The 22,838-nt window shown below is 38.4% G+C and overlaps 1 protein-coding gene across 1 annotated transcript in view; it reads left to right on the plus strand.

Moving 5' to 3' along the window:
- LOC126262985 (probable RNA polymerase II nuclear localization protein SLC7A6OS) overlaps window positions 1-22,838 on the plus strand; it is a 50,138-nt gene that overhangs the window by 22,539 nt on the left and 4,761 nt on the right. Inside the window, exons 3-4 of the mRNA XM_049959939.1 lie at window positions 8,622-8,789; window positions 16,567-16,796. Of these exons, the coding sequence (XP_049815896.1) occupies window positions 8,622-8,789; window positions 16,567-16,796 (398 nt within the window). The remainder of the gene's footprint in view (window positions 1-8,621; window positions 8,790-16,566; window positions 16,797-22,838) is intronic.

Consider the following 22,838-nt stretch of genomic DNA (forward strand, 5'->3'; position numbering starts at 1 on the left):
GGATGTAGAGGAAGATGAGAAGGGAGATACGATACTGCATGAAGAATTTGATGAAGCAGTGAAAGACCTAAGTCAAAACAAGGCTCCCGGAGTAGACAACTTTCCGTTAGAGCTACTGATAGTCATGGGAGAACCAGCCATGACAAAACTCTTCCATCTGGTGAGCAAGATGTATGAGACAGGCAAAATCCCCCCAGACTTCAAGAAGAGTATAATAATCCCAGTTCAAAAGAAAGCAGGTGCTGACAGGTGTGAAAATTATCGAACTGTCAGTTTAATAAGTCACGGCTGGAAAACACTGATGCAAATCATCTGTAGAAGAATGGAAAAACTCATAGAAGCCAAGCCTCAGGAAAGGTTAGTTTGGATTCCATAGAAATGTAGGAACACGCGAGCCAGTATGGCCCTGTGACTTCTCATAGAAGGTAGATTAAGGAAAGGCAAACCTACATTTATAACATTTGTAGACTTAGAGAAAGCTTTTGACAGTGTTGAGTGGAATACTCTCTTTGAAATTCTAAAGGTGGCAGGGGTAAAATACAGGGAGCAAAAGGCTATTTACAATTTGTACAGAAACCAGCGGGCAGTTGTAAGAGTTGAGGGGCATGGAAAGGAAGCAGTGGTTGAGAGGGGAGTGAGACAAGGTTGTAGCTTATCCCTGATATTATTCAATCTGTATAATGAGCAAGCTGTAAAGGAAACAAAAGAAAAATTTGGAGTAGGAATTAAAGTCCAGGGATAAGAAATAAAAACTTTGAGGTTTGCCGATGGCATTGCAATTTTGGGAGGGACAGCAAAGGACTTGGAAGAGTAGTTTAATGAAATGAACAGTATCTTGAAAGGAGGATATAAGATGAACGTCAACAAAAGCGAATCGAGGATAATGGCATGTAGTCAAATTAAATCAGGTGATGCTGAGGGAATTGGATTAGGAAATGAGACACTTAAAGTAGTAAATGAGTTTCACTATTTGGGAAGCAAAATAACTGATGATGGTCGAAGTAGGGAGCATATAAAATGCAGACTGGCAATGGCAAGAAAAGCAGTTCTGAAAAAGAGAAATTTGTTAACCTTGAGTATAGATTTAAGTGTCAGGGAGTCCTTTCAGAAAGTATTTGTATGGAGTGTAGCCATGTATGGAAGTGATACGTGTATGATAAATAATTTAGACAAGAAGAGAATATAAGCTTTTGAAATGTGGTGCAACAGTAGAATGTTGAAGATTAGATGGGTAGATAATGTACTGAATAGAAGTGGGGAGAAGAGAAATTTGTGGTACAACCTGACCAAAAGAAGAGATCTGTTGTAGGACACATTTTGAGACATCAAGGGATTACCAATTTAGTACTGGAGGGAAGCGTGTGGGGAAAAACATAGAGGGAGACCAAGAGATAAATACAGTAAGCAGATTTAGGTGGATGTAGGTTGCAGTAGTTACTCAGAGATGAAGAGGCTTGCACAGGATAGAGTAACTTGGAGATCTGCATCAAACCAGCCTTCAGACTAAACACCGCAACAACAACACCTGAAAGAGGTGCATCAAGAAGAGGATGAACTGATAATGCAGCTACTGTAATCACAGTTTTCACTCTGGCAAAAGATGCTTTCCATCAGTCCACTATAGCTTGTTTCCCTATTTAGGCAAACCTTAAAGGAATTTATTGAGAGGCACGTCAAAACATCAGTAAAATTTTGTCAAGCCCAAGAAACTGTGTAGAGGAGACTTTGTACCTTAGTCGTGCTGTACCATGGTTCACTTGGTTCAGAATGTGCTGCCACATAGAGTGCAAGAGTTGAAGTGATTCATGCATTACTCACCAGGGCACTCTGCCAGTCTGTCCTTGTGCTGAGCAACTGCATGTATTTTTTGTGTTTAGTTTTTGGTTTTTGATGACTTTTGCTAAGGTTGAAGAATAAATACATCATGTACCCTACTTCATTCTGTATGATCTGGTCAGTAATCCCACACATAGTTTGTAAATTTAAAACTAAACTGAAAGTAGTAGTTCAGATTTCCATTGCAAACTGCACTGTCTTCTATATCAACTCCTAAACACATCATGTACTTTGGATCAGTGATTCAAGATACAAGATGTTGTTATTTTGTGGTGTTGTGTTGTAGGTTGCAATTCCAGGACATAAAAGAGACAAAAAGTCCCTGATGATACAGAAGCTACTGATAAAGCTGTGAAAGCCATCAGTTCTCCAGGAGAGAACAAGATTTCTATCAGAGACACCTGTAAAATTAACAATGTCAGAGTCAATATAGTTGTTTGACATTTCCAATCATTTGAGAAACTGGCACTGATGAATAGTCTTATGATATCAAGTATGATACCAAAAAGGTGGTTAATGGTGCTGAAGAATTAAGATTAGTAGAGTACATAAGCCCATTGCAGAAATGATGTACTGACTTACAAAAAAGGGAGTCTAGAGACTTTGCGGTGGCGATTAGGCCCTTTTCCACCACACTGTATTTGGAATTCAGATGAAACAGGTGTGACAACTAATCAAAAACCTAGTAAAGTAGTTGCCCCGAGAGGAGTAAAACAGATTGGCAGTGTGACTTCTGGTGAAATAGGACACTTAGTAATGCTAACTGCATGTATAAATGCTCTCAGGAACCATGTTCCTTCAATGGTTATTTTTCTGAGGGTTAACATCAAAAGCTTTGTTCTTAAATGGTCTCCTCCTGGAACCATTTGTGCAGCAAATCCATCTGGTTAGTGACACATTTTACATCAAAGTGTTTCAGAATCTGATGGCCAGATTTACTCTCGTACATTGTAACATTGTCAGTGGTTTCAAGAAAATGAGCATATGTTCTATTGACAGAGATGTATTCACAGACGGAGACTTTTGGGTTCTTACATTGCTGTCCCCCAAGCCCAATAAAAGCTGTGCCGGCTGAAACATCAGCAGCTGAAGCCAGCACAGAAAGTTTACAAAAAGTCTATTGAGATTCTTAATGTTCATTTTAATAAAAGGAATAAGGATGAAACAATCTTTAGGCAATCCACTTTTACAGCTCCTTCAATATCAGGAAGCATAGCCAGTAGAGTGGCAGTGGTACTTCAGGTGAAATAGGACACTTAGTAATACAAAATCCAGCACCATATTGGGTTCACCAGAACGAGTTCAACTGTATCTCAAGGCTGCAACAAGAAAAAGTTGTAGGCATACAAAATGAAGCAAAATAGCCACAGATACTCTTGAAAAACAAGAAATACTCTGAGAGAAAGTAAAGAGAAACATTAAGGAAACATCAAACTTCTGGGACTGCAAAAAAAAAAAAGGGGGGGGGGGCGGGACAAATAAACCTATATCAAAACGTAAAACTGTAAGGAAAGAACTATATTGTAGCGCCTTTGAGTCTGAAAATTAAATTAGAATGCTCACAAATAACAGCTTTGATGATAAGAGACAGTCTTTCACAAATGCTTGATGATGAGTCAGCTGAGTCTGGGGGAAGAGCTAGAATTGGATAGATTAATGCTAGAGAGTGATGGTTGTATGCTTGTGTACTTTGAGAAGGAAAAGGTCCCTACAGAATACTAGGTAGGAAAAATTATTTTAAAATATCTGTGGATTTGAATTTGAGATCAATTAAAAAATAATCGGTTTAAGCAGTAAATTTATCAGTGAATTTGTTTGACATAAAGGAAGAAGATATTTTAGTAAAACTCATCACAAGACTGCCACCCATTGCTCTTCTTAGAGACAATATGGAATTGTGAGTCCAACTGCTATCTGAAGTGCAATTGATGTCTTGTGTCAACATAAAAGATAACTCTGGCATTGCGGACTTTAGTTTGTATGGAGGAAGATGCAAGGTCTTGTGTGGACTGATGGTCAGGTCTGGTGCCAATGTGACAAACTATTGAATGTCTTACTGGTGCTGCGATAGGTGACACATGGATAACTCCAGAGAACTGGTGTAACAGGACTTCAGATGATGGGTTACCAGCACTTTGTAACCAGCATTGTTTATGTGGTGTAGGTGTCCAAGACCAGGCAGCTGTGTTGTAGAGTCAAGCAAGCATTGGTGGCAAAGATCTGTGGGAGGGCCATAAAACTGTGCTACAGTGATCAGGTATAGCACATTGATGACTATAAATTTCCATATGAATTAATTTCGAAAATTGAAATTTGGAGGTAAGGTGACATTCTTGTAGGTCTTCACAGAAGATCCTTTCGCAGCATACAGGTGACTGTCATTGATACTTTGCTGTGAAAGATGTGAAGAAGAATAAACTGAGGCATCAGCACTTGTACCAATGAGGAATTGTAGCTTCATAGAGTGCTCTATTATGAACAGTTGATTGCTGTCCAGTTTGTAAACAGCTGCCATCACTACTGATGTCTGGCGACATTTTCCGTGTCAGAGGGTGGTTGACATGGCCGAGCCACAGCTCCAAATTTTCTGTGATACCTATGATATCCTCCCTGGTTGGCAAACACTTCTTTCTGCTGGAAAATGTTGCCATCACTAGGCGTGTGTGGAGTGCCACATTTGAAGGGCCACAATTCGCTTAGATGGTTCAGTTACTTGCACTTGTTGTGCACCCAGAGGACTTTGTGCTGGTGAAGATGGTTGCGAAGCCTGTGGAAGAATACGTTTTGATAATTTGCTCAGTGCAGTTTGATCAAGAACATAGAGGTCACCAGCACAAAGTATGACTAATTTTTGTACATCCGCAGGCAAGTGTGACAACTGTGTATTCCATAGAATATCATCATTAATTGTGTTGCCTACGAGTGTGCAAAGACAACACAGTAGTTGAGACGGTGTGTGATTGCCTAGTTCTTTTGCGCGGACCAATTTTTCAAGTCATTTGGCTTCTGACTATATGACATCTTACATGTGCATGCTTGATGGAGATGTATTTTTCAATGCTTGGCAGTGAAGCTAGGCTGTCGTGTACCTCCATAGCCATTAGCTTGTTATGTAGAGCCACCACATAACTAGATTTAGTTCTGTTTGAGTTTGCTGTTGACCAAAACAAATTGACACTCAAGTTAGGCAAACCACAATACTGGATTCTCCGACCAGAAGGGAGGGGGCTTCACCGCAGTGAGACTAAATACCACATTTGTTGTTGATAAGTCAGTGCTTGCAGGTTGATGACCTCTCTGTTTAGCACTCTAACCCATTGTTTGCAGGATTCTGTTTGTTTATCATGGAAGGTGTTGCTGATGCAATGCAGTTCTTCACGACAAGTTCTGTGCGGCACAGTTGACACAGAAAATTACCTAAGATACAATTTATCATTCTGGTATGCGATCGAGGTTTTCTGGCCTGCAATGTAATTTGGTAATGTTCACACTTGTAAGAACCTGCCTTCTTTGGAATAGGAATTATTACATTCTTAGTGAGGTTGCCTGTTGCATATATTATGCACATCAGCTGGGGCCCTCCCTAGGATCTCAGTAATTCTGAGGGTATTTTCTCTACTTCACGGGCCTTGTTTCCACAAAGATCTTTCAGTGCTCTGACAATTTATTTTCATAGTATCATATCTCTGAACTCATCTTCATTTACTGCCTCTTCCCTGCCTATAATATTGCCTCCAGTTTCATTTCTCTTACACCTTTCCCCTATTTGCTTAACAGTTGTTTGTAATCTAAACTCTTTGTTATATGGGTGTTCCTCCTTTCTCCAAAGGTGTCTGTAATTTTTCTGTAAGCAGTGTCAATCTTCTTTGGTTATGCATTCTTCTACATCCTTGTATTTCTCATCTAGCCTTTCCTGCTTCTGCTTTGCCATTTTGCACTTCCAGTCAGTCTCACTTTTTTTGACATCTGTATTGTCTTTTCCCTGCTTCATTTATAGCATTTTTATATTTTCTAATTTCATAAGTTTGATTGAATATATTGTATGTTATCAAAGGATTTCTGTGGGACTTTGCCTCTTTGCTCCTCTGCTGCTTTCACTATTTCATCTCTCAAGGCCACTCACTCATAAGTTATTGTGTTTCTTTGCCCTGTTTCAGTCAGTCATTTTCTAATGCTCTCTTTGAAATTCTCAGTAACCTCTGGGTCTCTAAACTTACCCAGGTGCCATCTCTTTAATTTCCACCTTTCTTTTCAATTTCTTCACTTGTAATGTGTGGTTCATATTCAATAAATTATGTTCCGCTTATGCTTCTGCCTCTGGAAATATTTTCCAGTTCAAAATATGGTTTTGATATCTCTGTCTTACAGTTTCAGCTTTTGGGCAAATTTCTTCTTCAGAAGTAAAAAAAGCTCACACATATTCACACGGCAAAACACACACACACACACACACACACACACAGAACCACTTTTACCAGGTGATAAGGTCCAATTGTGACTATGTGTCACATGACCAGAAATCTAGTTGGGTTAGGTAGTGGGTGTAACAAAGAGGCATGAGGTAGGGGTGGGTAGGGTAAGCAGGGTAGTGATGGAGGAAGATGCTAGTGCTGCCAATGGAAGCCTGCAGGGACATGGTGAGGACAGGATATGACTGCTAGGTGCAGCATTGGGAGGCTGTGCTATGCTGATAGGACGGGGGGGGGGGGGGGGGGTGATGAGAGTTGAGAGAAGAGGGAAGAGGAAAGGACTGTTTAGGTGCATTGGTGGGATAGGAGACACGTGTGATACTGGAGTGGGAGCAGGCAAGGGACAGGTCGAGGATGGTGACTAGCGAAGGTTGAGCCAAGGGGATTATGGGAACATGGGCTATGTTGTAGGGAGAGTTCCCATCTGTGTGTTTTAGAAAAGCTGGTGTTTCTGGGAAGAATCCAGATGGCACACACTGTGAAACAGTCATGAAAATGTTTTGGGACACTTGTTCAGCGACTAGGTGGTCCAGCTGTCCCTTGACCACAGTTTAGAAGTGGCCATTTATGTGGATGGCTTGTTAGTTGTCATGACCCCATAGAATGTGACACAGTGGTTGCATCTAAGTTTTTAGATCAAATGGCTGCTTTCACAGGTGGTCCTGCCTTTGATGGGGTAGGAGATGCCTGTGATCGGACCACAGTAGGTATAGGTGGAAGTGGGAGAATGTATGAGATAAATCTTGCATCAGGGTGTATTGCAGTGATATGAGCCATGAAGCAAGGGTTTGGGAGTATGGATGGACAAGGATATTGTGTAGGTTGGATGGGCAGCTGAATGCTATTGTGGGAGCGATGTGGAGGATATACATTATTTTAGAGCAGGATGAGAGGTATTCAAAACCCCGGCAGAAAATGTGATTCTGTTGCTGTAGTCCTGGGTGGTACTGAGTCATGAGAAAAGAGCTCATTTGTCGTTGGCTGGACTGTAGGTATGTGGGGTGTGGTAGGTGACTGATGAGATGAGGCAGGATATCTGTTTCTGGACATGGTTGGGAGAGTAACTTTGGTCTGTGAAGGCCTCAGAGAGACTCTTGGCATATTTTGAGAGGGACTGGTTGTCACTACAGGTGCGAAGACCACAATTGGCCAGGCTTTTCGGAAGGGACTTCTAGGTGTGGAGTAAATGGCAGCTGCCATGCCTATGGTAGGTTAGCATAGGTGATATATTCAATGGGAAAGTAATTATGAGTGAGGATATAACTTATCATAGTGACAAGGAAGGATGTTGTAAGTTTGGAGACAGTTTGGTGTTGGAAAAGGTAGTGTTCAATAGCAGCAAGGCCATGGTCATTGGGGATGTTAATTTAGAGGGAGGCAGTATCAACAGTGATGAACAACGCTCTTGTTCCTTTACCACCTGACACCCTGCTCGTCACTGTCGATGCCACCTCCCTCTACACTAACAATGATCATGCAGTGTAAAGTGGAATTGGAAACCATTTATACTCGAATAATGGTGTTATTGATAACCATGCTGCATGTGATTAATTGATGGTCAGTATATCTGTACCATTCTATTGGGTGTTACCTTCTTTGTCCTGCACTTTCTGTTCGAATTATTCCTTGGAAAGAACAACAAATGCGGGGTTAGTACACAGTCATCAGAGACACACATGAAAAGACTTTGTGGTTTCCCTGAGTAGCAAGAACATGCTTCTCTGAGTCCTATAATGGAAATCTTGTGAATACTAGAATGCTATTGAAATAGACTGATCATCAAGTGTAAATTTGATATGTTATATCATCTCAGTGTAGTGCACTGAACTATTGGTATCGATCACACTGTTTTCAACATGTTTCTTTAGGCCACCATTGAATGAATAAACAAATTACTAAACTGTATTTAACAAAAGTGTGTGTGTGTGTGTGTGTGTGTATAATTGTTTCTTAATAAGCAGTCACATGATTTGTTAGTATTATTTTCTCTTGTGATCATAATACTGTTCTACTTTTTAGCGATTATCCTCAGTTGTGAGTTTGAAATCCTCTTTTCTGAGTTTTGTAGGCATCCTTCCGTGTGTGGCTTCTGCCTTTTCTTGTCATATAAACTGTGTCACAGGTGCTCACTTCTACTATTGCAAGAAAACTTCTTGGGATGCTTTATATTTATGCTGATTCAAATCTCCCCAGGTTGTGAACTGCTTCAGAGCACTCTTTTCTTGCCATATAAACTGTGTCACAGGTGCTCACTTCTAATATTGCAAGAAATCTTCTTGGGATGCTTTATATTTATGCTGATTCAAATCTCCCCAGGTTGTGAACTGCTTCAGAGCACTTAACACAGCTGACACAGACGATGAGAAGTCACTGCCCACAGAAGCAGCTGGATCTGGAGAAAAGGAAGGGAGTCAAATGATAACAGTGGTTGATATTGAAAAAAGTCCACCAGAGAGGAATAAAGACCATACTACACCATCAGAGGTTTGTAATTGTCCTTTGTAAGCATGCCATGCAGCTTATGTTTGGTTTCTTGTGTGAGGAATTTTGTCACTAATATCCATTCTTGTTGCGCAGTAAAATATGCATTTGCAATAGCAGTTGTGTACCACTGAAACCTGAATTTGTTGCTTACAAAATCTGAAAAAAATGTGTGTACAATAAAAATGACAATGAAAGGTAATAAATAAAATAATGGAAAATCCAGGATGAAATGTAACAATATAATGTAAAGGAGAGTTGCTACTCACCATACAAAAAGACTGTCGGAAACTTAGCTTTCAACCAACAAGGACTTTGTCAAAAATAGACAGCGCGCGTACTACACACACACACAAATGCAGCTCACACAGATGACCACAGTCTCTGGCTCCAGCTGCCAGAGACTGACATCTGTGTGTGAGCTGCATTTATGTGTGTGCATGTCTGAGTGTATGCTGTCTATTTTTGACAAAGGCCTTGTTGGCCAAAAGCTCTTTTTGTTGTGCCTTTCTGCGACTCATCATCTCCGCTATATGGCGAGTAGCAACTATCCTTTCGTTATATTGTTAGAAAGGTAGTAAATACTTTTGTACCAATACCAGTACTTGATAATTAATTATTGCTAGCTTTACAGAACTTGTCGTACAATATTGCCTGTACAGTAATACAGTCGGACCTGGAAGAGCAGCTGAATGCAATGGACAGTGTCTTGAAAGGAGGATATAAGATGAACATCAACAACAGCAAAACGAGTATAATGGAATGTAGTCGAATTAAATCAGGTGTTACTGAGGGAATTAGATTAGGAAATGAGACACTTAAAGTAGTAAATGAGTTTTGCTCTTTGGGGAGCAAAATAACTGATGATGGTTGAAGTAGAGAATATATAAAATGTAGACTGGCAATGGCAAGGAAAGCGTTTCTGAAGGAGAGAAATTTGTTAACCTTGAGTATAGATTTAAGTGTCAGGAGGTCATTTCTGAAAGTATTTGTATGGAGTGTAGCCTGTATGGAAATGAAACATGGACTATAAATAGTTTGGACAAGAAGAGAATAGAAGCTTTCGAAATGTGGTGCTACAGAAGAATGCTGAAGATTAGATGGGTAATTCACATAACTAATGAGGAGTTATTGAATAGAATTGGGAAGAAGAGGAGTTTGTGGCACAACTTGACAAGAAGAAGGGACCGGTTGGTAGGACATGTTCTGAGGCATCAAGGGATCACAAATTTAGCATTGGAGGGCAGCGTGGAGGGTAAAAATCGTAGTGGGAGACCAAGAGATGAATACACTAAGCAGATTCAGAAGGATGTAGGTTGCAGTAGGTACTGGAAGATGAAGAAGCTTGCACAGGATAGAGTAGCATGGAGAGCTGCATCAAACCAGTATGTGGACTGAAGACCAGAACAACGACACAATACACAGTCTTACTTCTTGATGCAGTTCTCTCCAGATTTTATGCACCTATACATTTCTTAATTCATACAGTAATAACACAGTGATTGTCACTGATACCCACATATCACACTACTAATTTTCTATGGAGTAGAAAAAATGTCAAGCAAGTATGTTTTCAGTCTGTGCTTGAAATTAATTTTATTGTCCATTATATTCTTTACATTACTCAATAAATGATCAAAGATTTTTTACGGCTAAATACTTCACTTCTTTCTGTGCCATACTAAGGCTGAGTGATGGATAGTGTAAATAATTTCTCTATGTATTGCTGTATTTATAAATATTACTGTTATTTTCAAACTGTGATTGATTGTTGACAACAAAAGTCGTAAGCGAGAAAGTGTACTATGAGGCTCTTATCAGTATTCCCTATTGTTTTAAGAGCTGTCTACAAGTGGCTCAAGAGTGAGCACCACATATTATTCTTATTACACACTTCTGTGTAACAAACACCTTTTCTTCATGACTATTTACCCCAGAATATGGTGGCTGTAAGACTTTAAAGAATAAAAATAAGAAAAGAAAAATCAAAATTTTTACATTTCAACCTCCAAAATTGGATATTATCCATAACACAAAATTTGCAGAGCTTAGATATTTAAGAAGGCATGTAAGTTGTAACTTCCAGTTTGGGTCTTATCAATATATTCTGTTTAGTTTAGTAATTTGTCGTCATGTGTTATTTCTAAAGGTGTGGTTAGGCCTTCTGCAATGCCGAATTGCATGTATTGTGTTTTACCTAGTTTCAGCAACAGCCCATTTTTAGAGAACCAGTTATTAATTTTCAAGAAAATATGATTTGCATTTTCAAGGCTTATGATGGCACTTGCATTGTCAGCAAAGAAAAGTTCATAAACATTCATCGAGATCTAAATTTATACTGCACTAACTGTCTTACGATGTGTGGTAGCAGCTGAATGTCACTTCCCTTCTTTTCCTGTTGCTTTCGCTGTGACGTGAGAAAAATGACTGTTAGTAAATTTCTCCACTTTTACTGTTGCTGTTATTTCACAAGATAAATGTGGGAGGAAGTAAAATATTGCTTAACTCTGTCTTAAAATGTACATTCTCAGCATTTAATAGCAAATCTCTCCAATATACAAAATGCCTCTCTTGTAGCATCTGACACTGTAGTTGGATGAGCATTTTCATGACACTTTCATGATTACAACACAAACTTGCGATGAAGTAAGCTACTTTTTTATTTCTGTTTTTTTATTAATCCCATCTGGTAAGGGTCCCAAACTGAACAGAAATTTCAAAGATTTGCTGAACAAGGGTAAGCTATCTCCTCATAGTTTTTGCTACAACTAATTTTATGTGGTCATTCCATTAATCTCATTACAAATATGTACTCTTAGATATTTGACAACTTTGGCAGTTTCTAGTGTCTTATCACTAATTATGAAATCAGACCACAATGGGTTGTGCCCTTTATTGGTGCAAATATGTTGCTTTACGAAATGTCATCCACTTCACAACAGCATCATCTTATCTGCAAACAGCTGAATGGACTTTCTGACTTTATCCACTAAGTTGTTCATACGCCTTGTTTATGTTAAATGAGAGTATGGACTATGCTGAGTGATTGCTGTAACTAAGTCCCAGTATTGTTATTTTGCCTTGAGCACAGCCATCATGGCACCTGCCCTGGTTGGTGATCTTGTGTCAGTCTCTGATTTACACTTCGCCATTGAACTGTGTAGTGTCTGCTTTGTGAAGTTACTCTGTATGTTCAGTGATCCACCAGATGCAGTTCCACACAAAAAAGGTATCTGGTGGCTTGGACTAATGTGATGTTTTGCCTATCATGAGATAGTTCAAGAACAGTGGAATAATGTCCTGCTTACAGATTTGTTGTGATTTGGCCTGAAAAGCGATTCTTCCAGTTTTTTAGTCTAGCATGTTCTCGAGTTATGTTACAGCCATGCCACCATTGTGGAATAGCACAGATAAGAGGGAATCGGCAATATATGGGACAGTGTTAGATCAAGAGCACATACGCCACTGAATGTATTCTGTGGGGTATTGTGATATTTGTAATAATACTGATGAAATCCTGCAGTCCTTTTGTGGTGCATGCAGTCCAGGATTCCATCTGGTGCATGATAAGGCTGAGTACATGTAACGTGAATGCATCACATGTTGGATAATATATAACTCTTTATGTGCACTTAAATCTGATTAATCCTACATGAGACGTTCTAAGCTAACTCAAGCACCACTAACCATTGCTGACATGCAGATTGTTCAATAGTTTGAGACTTTATTGCAAGCTTTTACCATGCAGCCTAACGCAGAGTGTGAAGAATAAATGTGGATACTGTTTTGCCGTGTGAGACCCATGCACCCCATATTGACATTCTGTATACCACTGATGGAAGGACGCCACATATGGTAACCTGTAACCCACAGGCTCTATCTTGCTTTCCAGCATACCTTGTATCTATATTACTGTGTCACGTGATTTTTGGACACATTTTGTTGACTATGTTATCACCACCTTATCTTGAAGATATACTTTACACTGTTGTGCAGTCTCTTATTCTTTGGCAGTTCTGAGTGTTGTGTATAGACCTTTGTCTTACTAATATTGACTGCTTATTTGCAACTTTAACAGCAGTCGGTCAGTTGCAGTCTTTCCATCATTCTGTTACACTCATTTTCATATAATTGCTCCCAGTTTGTCCAATTTTCTGGGGGGTCATAAGAGTGATAGTATGCTCTGATCATATTTTGTTAAAAGCGTATTTTGTATTTTACTTCTGTTTCTGATCTTAGCACCAGGAGACAGTAGCCATGTGTATGTGAGTTGTGTGAATATGTGATAGTTCTGTTTCTGATGAAGGACTTTGTTTGAAAGTAAAAATATTTCTAATATTCTTTTTTGTTGTGCCTGTCTGTGATTTGACATCTCAAAGTGGTGAGTAGCAATCTATCCTTTGATATTGTTGTTATTCCATTCTGGGATTTTTATTATTCTACTCTGGGATTTCCATTGTTTGTTTTTAATCCTGTTTCTCATTAAAAAAATTCCATGCACACAGTGTCTTGTACATTGTAGCTATAAATTTACCATATTTACTCGAATCCAAGTCGCACTTTTTTTCCGGTTTTTGTAATCCAAAAAACCGCCTGCGGCTTAGAATTGAGTGCAAAGTAAGCGGAAGTTCTGAAAAACGTTGGTAGGTGCCGCCACAACTAACTTCTGCCGTCGAATATATGTAGCGCTACACAGGCATGCTTTGCACTTTGCAGTCACAAAGATAAATACTGGCGCCAAAATCTCTGGTCAGTAAATAAATTTAAAGAAAGGCAGAAGACGAGCTTTTTTTCTCCGCCCCGTGTTTCGACCACTGCATTTTCATACATTATCCAACGAAGTAAATACAAATTCCGTATTGTTCATCTTCGAATGTAGCAGCATTTCAATGTACTATGAAAATCCAACTGGCAAGACTGTTTGGGATGTATGTCAATATGGCCAACTCTACGTTCTGAATTTTTTCCTACCTGTGAGAAGAGGTGGTTGCTAATAGGAACTTTTATGAATTGAGAATCACATGCAGTATTCTCTTCACCATAAGAATAATACGAATTTAAACATTTTGCCCTGTATTCTTTTGTGTTTGCTGCTATCTCATTTAAATCCTGTCTGCCTAATAAACTACGAAACTAGTGTGAGACAACAGCAAACGCGCAAGACTATACATATCATGTCATGTTTATATCGTATTATTCTTATGCCTAATAGTGATACAGTCAGAAATGAAGCACGGCAATTGACTAGATTTTTAAATCTAAGATGACTCTAATTTCTGTGCAGAATGTAATGTACAAAAGAGGCGTCTGCAAAGATTTTCAAACGGCGAAAAATTTTAGCTAAACTCTCGTTCCCAACATCTTCTATCATACGCAGTCTATTATTTGGTTCTTGTTGATCATTATCAAAGAAAGCAGCAGTGTAAGTAACAACAAATAGCAGTCTCTTGCCATTGTTTCGCTAATGAGACAATTCCTCTCTTTTTTTTATCGTAAGCGTCGGTAGCGGGCACAAAAGAAGCCATGCCGCGAGCGGCGACAGGTCGTAAACACACAGTACCAGAATGCGGCAAACAATGCATGACATAGTACAATAACCCATTTTCAGCTTAGAGTGACGTAAACACCTATGACAAAGAGAACAGCACTTATCAGATCGCAGAAAAATAAGCAATCTATTCAAACCAGGCGAAGCACGTGAAAAAGGAAGGGTACCCGTGTAAATACGGGCCTGACGCATAGCAATGGCTACCTGGTAAAGCTTAACTGCTAAGCTTACGACTCTAACCAAATTACTGTAGCTGTATCGTCATTCATTCGACCTAAATTGTGTCGCATATTACAATGGACCAACTTTGTTTCGATTTGAAGGTGCGGCCTAAAACTTCTCTCTCCCTTGAATTTCGAATCTCAAATTTCAGGTGCGGCTTAGATTCAAGAAAATTTTTTTTGCTTGATTTCGAGTCTCATTTTTCAGGTGCGGCTTAGATTCGAGTGCGGCTTAGATTCGAGTAAATACGGTAAGTGTGTGTTGATTGGTTACTTTTAGTGCTATTCATTTGCCGAGTCGTATTTATTAGTTTATACACATTGCAAAGCAGAGTTCCAGAATTGTTCTTATTCATTAAATGACCAAACACATAATCACAAAATTTTATTATTAATTACTAACTTACTACAGAACTGAAGAAGCAGAGGTATGAATGTAAGCACCAAATGCACAGTATGTCAAGATAAAAGACATATGGAAACATTTGACAGTGCTCCTGTAAACATTCAGAAACAGTTAAAGTGTCTTTCAGTGACCAGGAGGAATGATTTTAATGTAATTCCTTCCACTTGTATTGTACAATGCACTAGATCATACAAAATGTAAGGCTCACTACCAGTAATTCAGCACATTATTTTGCCCTCTCTCTCTCTTTGTTGTCCGCAGCTCGTGGTCGTGCGGTAGCGTTCTCGCTTCCCACGCCCGGGTTCGATTCCCGGCGGGGTCAGGGATTTTCTCTGCCTTGTGATGACTGGGTGTTGTGTGCTGTCCTTAGGTTAGTTAGGTTTAAGTAGTTCTAAGTTCTAGGGGACTGATGACCATAGATGTTAAGTCCCATAGTGCTCAGAGCCATTTGAACCATTTGAATCTCTCTTTGTTATTCAGATGTAGTGCTGATGTGCAGGACTAGAAGACTTGTTACAATGAAGAGGTGTGATTTGGATTGATTAGTGATCTAGCCTGGTGCTCAGCAAAAAGGAAATTAATTAATGATTTAAAAAACAAAGATGCTGTGACTTAACAAATGAGAAAGTGCTGGTAGATAGAGACAATAAAAAACATACAAACACGCACACAAATTTCAAGCTTTTGCAACCCAAGGTTGCTTCATCAGGAAAGAGGGAAGGAGAGGGAAAGACGAAAGGGTGTGGGTTTTAAGGGAGAGGGTAAGGAGTCATTCCAATCCCGGGAGCGGAAAGACTTACCTTAGGGGGAAAAAGGACAGGTACACACACACACACACACACACACACACACACACACAATCCAACTGCACATATACAGACACAGGCAGACATATGTAAAGGCAAAAAGGTTGGACAGAGATCATCTCTCTTTGCTCTCAGATTTCAGTCATGAATATGTACTGCAGCCCTGTTTCACATAAACAGTGACACAGAGATGCAGTCTGGGTGGATTTACATCTGTTGAAACTGTACATCAGTCTCTTTGAATTCTGCCGCTTATTAAGTGACTCTCCTTTACAGGGGCGACAATTGTGACGATCTTTGAGTAGTGTCTGAGATGGAGCATTTTGACTGCCTAACTTTGAAGTTGAAATATGGATGCCCTTAAACAATTTTAAACACTGAAATAATAATGGTTGTGTACCAGATGACTGTTGCAGCAATATAGTAATGCCAATAGCAGACTACTGTAGACAAAATCAGTATTTAAAATGTGCATACTGCTCAGTGCTATCTCCATTTTTCTTGGGAAACATTTAGTAATTATGCATTATTCTTACTCTCTTGTCAGGATTGTGCACTCATAGATGCACCTCTCCCTCTCCTTTCACACACGCGCGCACACACACACACACACACACACACACACACACACACACACACATATATTTTTACTCTGTCAATCCTAATTAACCTCGTCTTTATATAAAATATTGTTTTATCAGGGTATTTTCATGTGAAAGAGCAAAAATATTACTACTCTTTTGACTTCCTATTGTATATATCTTTTGTGGTAATAATTATGCTGTCGACATTGTTTCAGATAACAAACCCTTCTAGTGAAGATAAAAACTACGTATATGATTTGTATTACACAGAAAAGATTGATTTTGATGACATGTTGTTGGACACTCAACTGAGTATCCATCCTATGGAATCAGAACTGGTATATGATGTAGATGAAGAAGATGATAAATCTCAGTTGGAGGAAGAGGACAGTGATTCAAATGATGAAAATAATTGGCGCAATGATTATCCAGATTCTGATAATAGGTAATTCTTGCCTCTTACGCATGTTGCTTGCCCCTTTAGTCTCATTAAGTCAGCATGTGGCATTACCTTTCAAGATAAAGATATGTTACCTTTAGAATAATTAGTATATTTTATACTGTTGTGACTAATTCAAAATTTTTCTTGTGTCATCCAACTCATTACCGTGCAACATATAGGGAATTAGTTAGTGTATATAACTTGACAGAAGCTTAGAAATAGGAGAATAATGATGGCACACACTAATTTTTGATGTGCAATAGAGACTTATTTTTAATTGTTTATTAGTTTAAAATACTGTATTAATTGGAAATAAAAAACAACATAATGTTAAGGACAATCAAACAATTTAAAACAGTGTACATAAAACTGAGTTAAAGTCCAAATCTACAATAGCTGTGTATTGTTATTTCACTGTATGACGACCAGTTTCATACCCCGGACGTATATCTTCACGTCATATCTGTTTGTAGAATAAAACTACACAAGTAAAAGCACTAATATTCAACCTAACCTACCAAACAAACAAGACAGTAAAACAATGTTCTCACAAAACTGATACTTCATGTGCCACAAATTCCAAGGTACAAGTGTAAAAACATGACACCCCTCAATAAAACCTTGGGTGAAATGGCTGATGGGCATTTTATCCGAACCAAGCACGATTACTAGTACATCTCCAAAACAGAGTCAAAAGATGAGCCCAGACAGCACATGACAATCCACATATGATGGGATAAAACCTGTGAGCACAAAACAATGCAGAATTAATGTCATGTAAATTCAAACAAAGCTCACAGTGTCAGTAGAGTATGAAATAGAAGAACCTACCATTGTCAAAATCCACAGGAGAAACAAAGAATTAAAAGACACTCAGTCCTTGGGAGTTGTCAGCATACTAAAACATATTGGCATGCATCAAATAGAACTGCATGTTACAGTGCTAGCAACATACTGAACACTGTGAGGATAAGCATGCACCAACACATCACAAGCTGAAGATTGTGGCATCTAGCAGTAGAAATCAAATTAAAAGGACATGCAGATTGGACCTCAGGGTTCACAGTAACACAGTGGATCTCAGTGTTAAATAACAAACCAGGGCAAGAGAGAGAAAGTATTAACCACTACATTAACGAGAAGTAATATGTATTTAAAATTACGTAAAGCTACAGAAAGTAACTACCTGGTTTCATCTGCAACAAGATAATAGAACCCCACTGATGTCCTGGTCCATGATGGCAAACCAATTAAGATATAAGAAATATAAATACAAAATATCTAAAATGGTGCTACAATTAATGCTAGGCTAAGTTAATGTAAAACCTCTGTCATTATTTAAACAGTCCAAATTAACAGGGATAATATGCAGACCATATGATGATGGAACTTAGTGAAACCAGACCAGATCTGACTAAGACAAATTCATGGACCAAAACCCTCCTGAAACTGATCTCTCAAAACCGGCCAAGAGCCCCTGTGGGAGGGGTGGGTGTGGGGAGGGGGATGGGGGGGGGGGGGAAGGTGGAGGTGGTTTGGAATAGAGAAGGAATATAGTAGAACTGGATCTAAGTGACAGGAACAATTATTTATCCAGGATTAATGGAAACACACATGGAACCCTATCGATAGTGAGGAGATTAAGAGTAGTTGAAATTAAATAATAGACTCCAATGTTTTAGGGCCATCTGGCCATTCAATATCTGTAAAGAGGACTTCTTAATAGCCCTAAAAATGTGTATCTTTTGTAAAATATCTAACACTGTCCCTTTGTTCTCAATGCATAAAATGTCAAGGTTGTTTTCTACACTCATTACCGAATGTCCCTTTTCCCGCAACTGTAACGACGAGGTTGACCTTGGGATATTTACATTGAGATGTTCTTTAAACTGCTTACTAAAACCTCTACCTGTTTGACCTACGTATGTGCCCTGACAATCATTACACTGTATGGTGTAAACCCCAGTGTTATACAAGTTGGTGTCACATGACTTCCTATGTCTGTATCTGGTCTCGATATTATGAGTAGAAAATGTGGGTAGAATACTCTTCTTTCTTAGGTGTCTGCCTATGCTTTCTGACACACTCACGTAATATGGTGGTCAGTGATACCAGACAGCGGGCAGGTTAACGTGTAAGGGAACTAGTGTGAAGATAAACCATGACTGGCATGAAAATGAACCAGACCTCCTTTTGAGAATCTCATTATTGTGCTCTGAACAAAACTGCTGTTATATCCATTGCAAATAGCAATGTGAACAGTAGTATCATTTCATTTTTGAAAGCTTCAGGGGAGAGTGGAACACTGTGAAAGTGACATAAGAATGCTCTGAAAGCCGCTTTTTTATGACTCATGGGATGGTTGGAACAAGAATGGATAACCGAGTCAGTCGTAGGGAGCTTCCTATAAATATCAAAAGAAGAAATGCTGTCTTCCAAACTGTTGATCAGAGTTAGGTAAGGAACAGTATCTCAAGGCAGATTGTTCAAACTTGGTCATAAATATGTTAGCTAAGCAGTATGACAGGGGTGTTCCCATTGCTAATCCACATTCCTGAATGTAAGTAGCATCTCCAAAGCTAAAATAATTTTAGTTCATTACCAGTTCCAACAACTTGATAACCTCATCACTCTCAGCCAGGGGATGATTACTGAAGCCACTTAAGTTCTCATAGACAATCCTAACTACATGCTCTGTGGGGATATTACTGTACATACTTTTAATGTCCAGCATAGCTAACCTGGCTCCATGTGGAACCTTCAAACTGGAAAGCACAGAAACCAGATGGGTACTATTACATGAAAGCACAGACACCAGATGGGTACTATTACATATTGATATATCAGAAGGGTTGAACATAATATTTGTTTAAATACTCTGAAATCGATTTCTCTGAGTGGTAGCCTGCACCATACCTAGTATTCACTGTGAGACGTGCTGGGAAATTATCCTTATGGACCTTTATAGTAGCCCTGTGGACATCAGATGTTTCTTTAGTTGTGCAACATATTTCAGTTTAGGGTCGTATCTACAGCACTTGACTTTACCCACATATAGGCTTTTCTTGATAGCAACAATGTTGATAACAACAGCATTACTTGTAGCACCATTTTAGATATTTTGTTTTTGTATTTTTTATATATATTTCTATATTTTTATTGGTTATGAACTAGGACTTCAGTCAGGTTCTGTTATTTTGTTGTATATAGAACCAGGTTGTTCAGTTTGCTAAGCTTTAAGTAATTTTAATTGTATCTCACTTCCCGTAAGTCTATCGGTTAATATTTTATGTCTCTCGTACTGTATTGTTGTTTAACTCTGAGATCCACTGTGTTACTGCAATCCCTGAGGTCCAGTCTGCATGTCCTTTTAATTTGGTTTCTGCTGCTAGATATCATGATCTCCAGATTGTGATGGGTTGATGCATGCTTATCTTCACAGTGTTTAGTGCGTTGCTAGCACTATAACATGTAGTGCTATTTAATGCATGTCAATATGTTTTAGTATGCTGACAACTCCCAAGGACTGAGTGTCTTTTAATTCTTTGTTTCTCCTGTGGATTTTGACAATGATAGGTTTCTTCTATTTCATACTCTACCGACACAGCGAGCTTTGTTTGAATTTACATTACATTCATTCTGCATTGTTTTGTGCTCACGGGTTTTATCCTATCATAATTATGTGGGTTCTCATGTGCTGTCTGGGCTCATCTTTTGACTCTGTTTTGGAGATGTACTAGTAATCATGCTTGGTTAGGATCAAGTGCCCATCTGCCATTTCACCCAAGGTTTTATCGAGGGGTGACATGTTTTTACACTTGTACCTTGGAATTTGTGGCACATGAAGTATCAGTTTTGTGTGTACATTTCTTTACTGTCTGGTTTGTTTGGTAGGTTAGGTTGATTATTAGTGCTTTTACTTCTGTAGTTTTATTCTACAAGAAGATATGACCTGAAGATATACCTCCGTATGGAACTGGTCATCATACAGTGAAAACACAATACACAGTTATTGTGGATTTGGACTTAAACTCAGTTTTATGTAGACTATTTTACTATCTCTGATTTTAAACTGTTTGATTGTCCTTCACACTATGTACAAGTATTTTAGCTGTGGTTGCTTGATCTATAAGATTATTTGTAGTACATAGCAACAACTTGTATGCAATCATTAGAGTCATTTCCCATCTTTTTTTTCCATGTTTTGTTAGGTAATTTTTTTCTCTGTTTGCCTGTTCAGTACAGATTTTGCAATTGGTTTTAAAGTAACTTCCCAATAACGCTTTAAACTTTCAACATTGCTCAGAACTGGTTGACAGTGCATTATTAATTTGCTTTTGTGTCTGGTGTGTTGTAAAAGGTACTGTGTTTTTGTGCCTGTTCAGAACAGATTTTGCAATTGATTTCAAACCAACTTCTTGGTGTGCTAGAGACTTGAAACTTTCGACATAGCTGAGAACTAGGTGACCATAAAATATTAACTTGCTTTCTTGGCTGGTGGGTGGTGGAGGGTACTTTGTATACCACTGCTGTTTCTACTTTTCTAGTTTCAGTCACAGATGTTGCGCAGTAAGAATGATTGCTGGCAAGCCTCTGCACGAGCTTGAATCTCTAATTTTTTTTCTTCACAGTATTTTCGCAAGATATACATAGGAGAGAAAATGAAATAAACTTCAAATTTATCATATGTCTCTGCTCTAATCTCTTCAGAATGTTTTAAATACATTGAAAAGTTTCACACACACACACAAGGCTAAAAAGCAGAAAATAATAATTAAAAAACAAAAAAGAAAAACGCTTTTGAATACATTATGTTTTCAAAATGGACTAAAGAATATAAAATAATTTCTCGACCCATACAAATTCCTAAGCCCATACAGATGGTCCTGAAAATTTGTTTTTGTGAATTGTTAGTAGTTGTGGTAATACTTGTGAAAAATAAAAATAAAAATGTGGAGCTTGTGCAGTAGATAATACTAAGGTGTGTAGGGAATAGCTATCATTGAGAAAAATCACACAACACTGCATATAATTTGCAGTTGCAGTATTACGTGGCTTTATGCTTAATTACAGACTTACTATTTTATCAGTTGATTTGTTTTCACCACATCACGCCCACTGTTTACGTCCTTCTTCGTTGCTGAGCGATATATCATTTTTCGTTCTGACCCCGCAACTCTTCCTTTCCTATATCTTTACTACTTTTTATCTATATAAATGATGAACTATTGGTTTGGCTGTTTAACAACTTTTTAATAACTGTGGAAATATTACAGGCATCGGGTCCCACCTAATGTGTCACCCGCCTATACGTTTTACATGAATCTTTCAAGACTCGATTGATCTGTTTACAAAGAGAAAGCAGAATATCTCTTCCTTTGACGTTGTCCAACAACACAAGTCTTGGTCGATTTAACGAGGGGTGGGACAGGCCTAAGCCTTGTGACACCACACAGTGCAGTAAAATTGTTAATGGCTGAGGTGAACTATTCAGGCCTAAATTATCTATTGCATGCAATCAATGTTTTTCATTTTAAATTTTACAAGTATTGCCACTGCTATTAAAAATTCACAAGCACAAATTTTCAGGACTAATTGGAAGGAGTTAGAAATCTGTGTGGGTCTGGAGGAAATTACTATATTTTTTTAATCCATTTTCAAAATGTGTTATATTAAAAGGTATCTTCTTTAAATAATTATTATGATTTCAGTTAAACATTGATGAGTCTTCTGATGAAATGCAACGACTCGAGCTTTTAATATGGTATACTAGAGCACTACTTTTTTCAGTATGAATGACTATTAGTTTTTATTTATTTTCTGCTTCCATAATTGGTGCTATTTATAATTTTTTCTTTTCAAATCTGGCAGTAATAAGGTAGAAGCAGAGTGTGATATGACTCACAGAAAACTGACAGTTAATGTTTTGAACATCTTTTTCCTTTGCATAAAAAATTGTTGATTTACTTGCCACATCGAATTTGGATAAAAGTCCAAGCTTTTGATGATTGCCTCCACCTTCCATCTGGGGCTAAAACTGACTGT

The sequence above is a fragment of the Schistocerca nitens genome, chromosome 6 (assembly GCF_023898315.1).
Source record: "Schistocerca nitens isolate TAMUIC-IGC-003100 chromosome 6, iqSchNite1.1, whole genome shotgun sequence".
Classification (NCBI taxonomy): Eukaryota; Metazoa; Arthropoda; class Insecta; order Orthoptera; family Acrididae; genus Schistocerca; species Schistocerca nitens.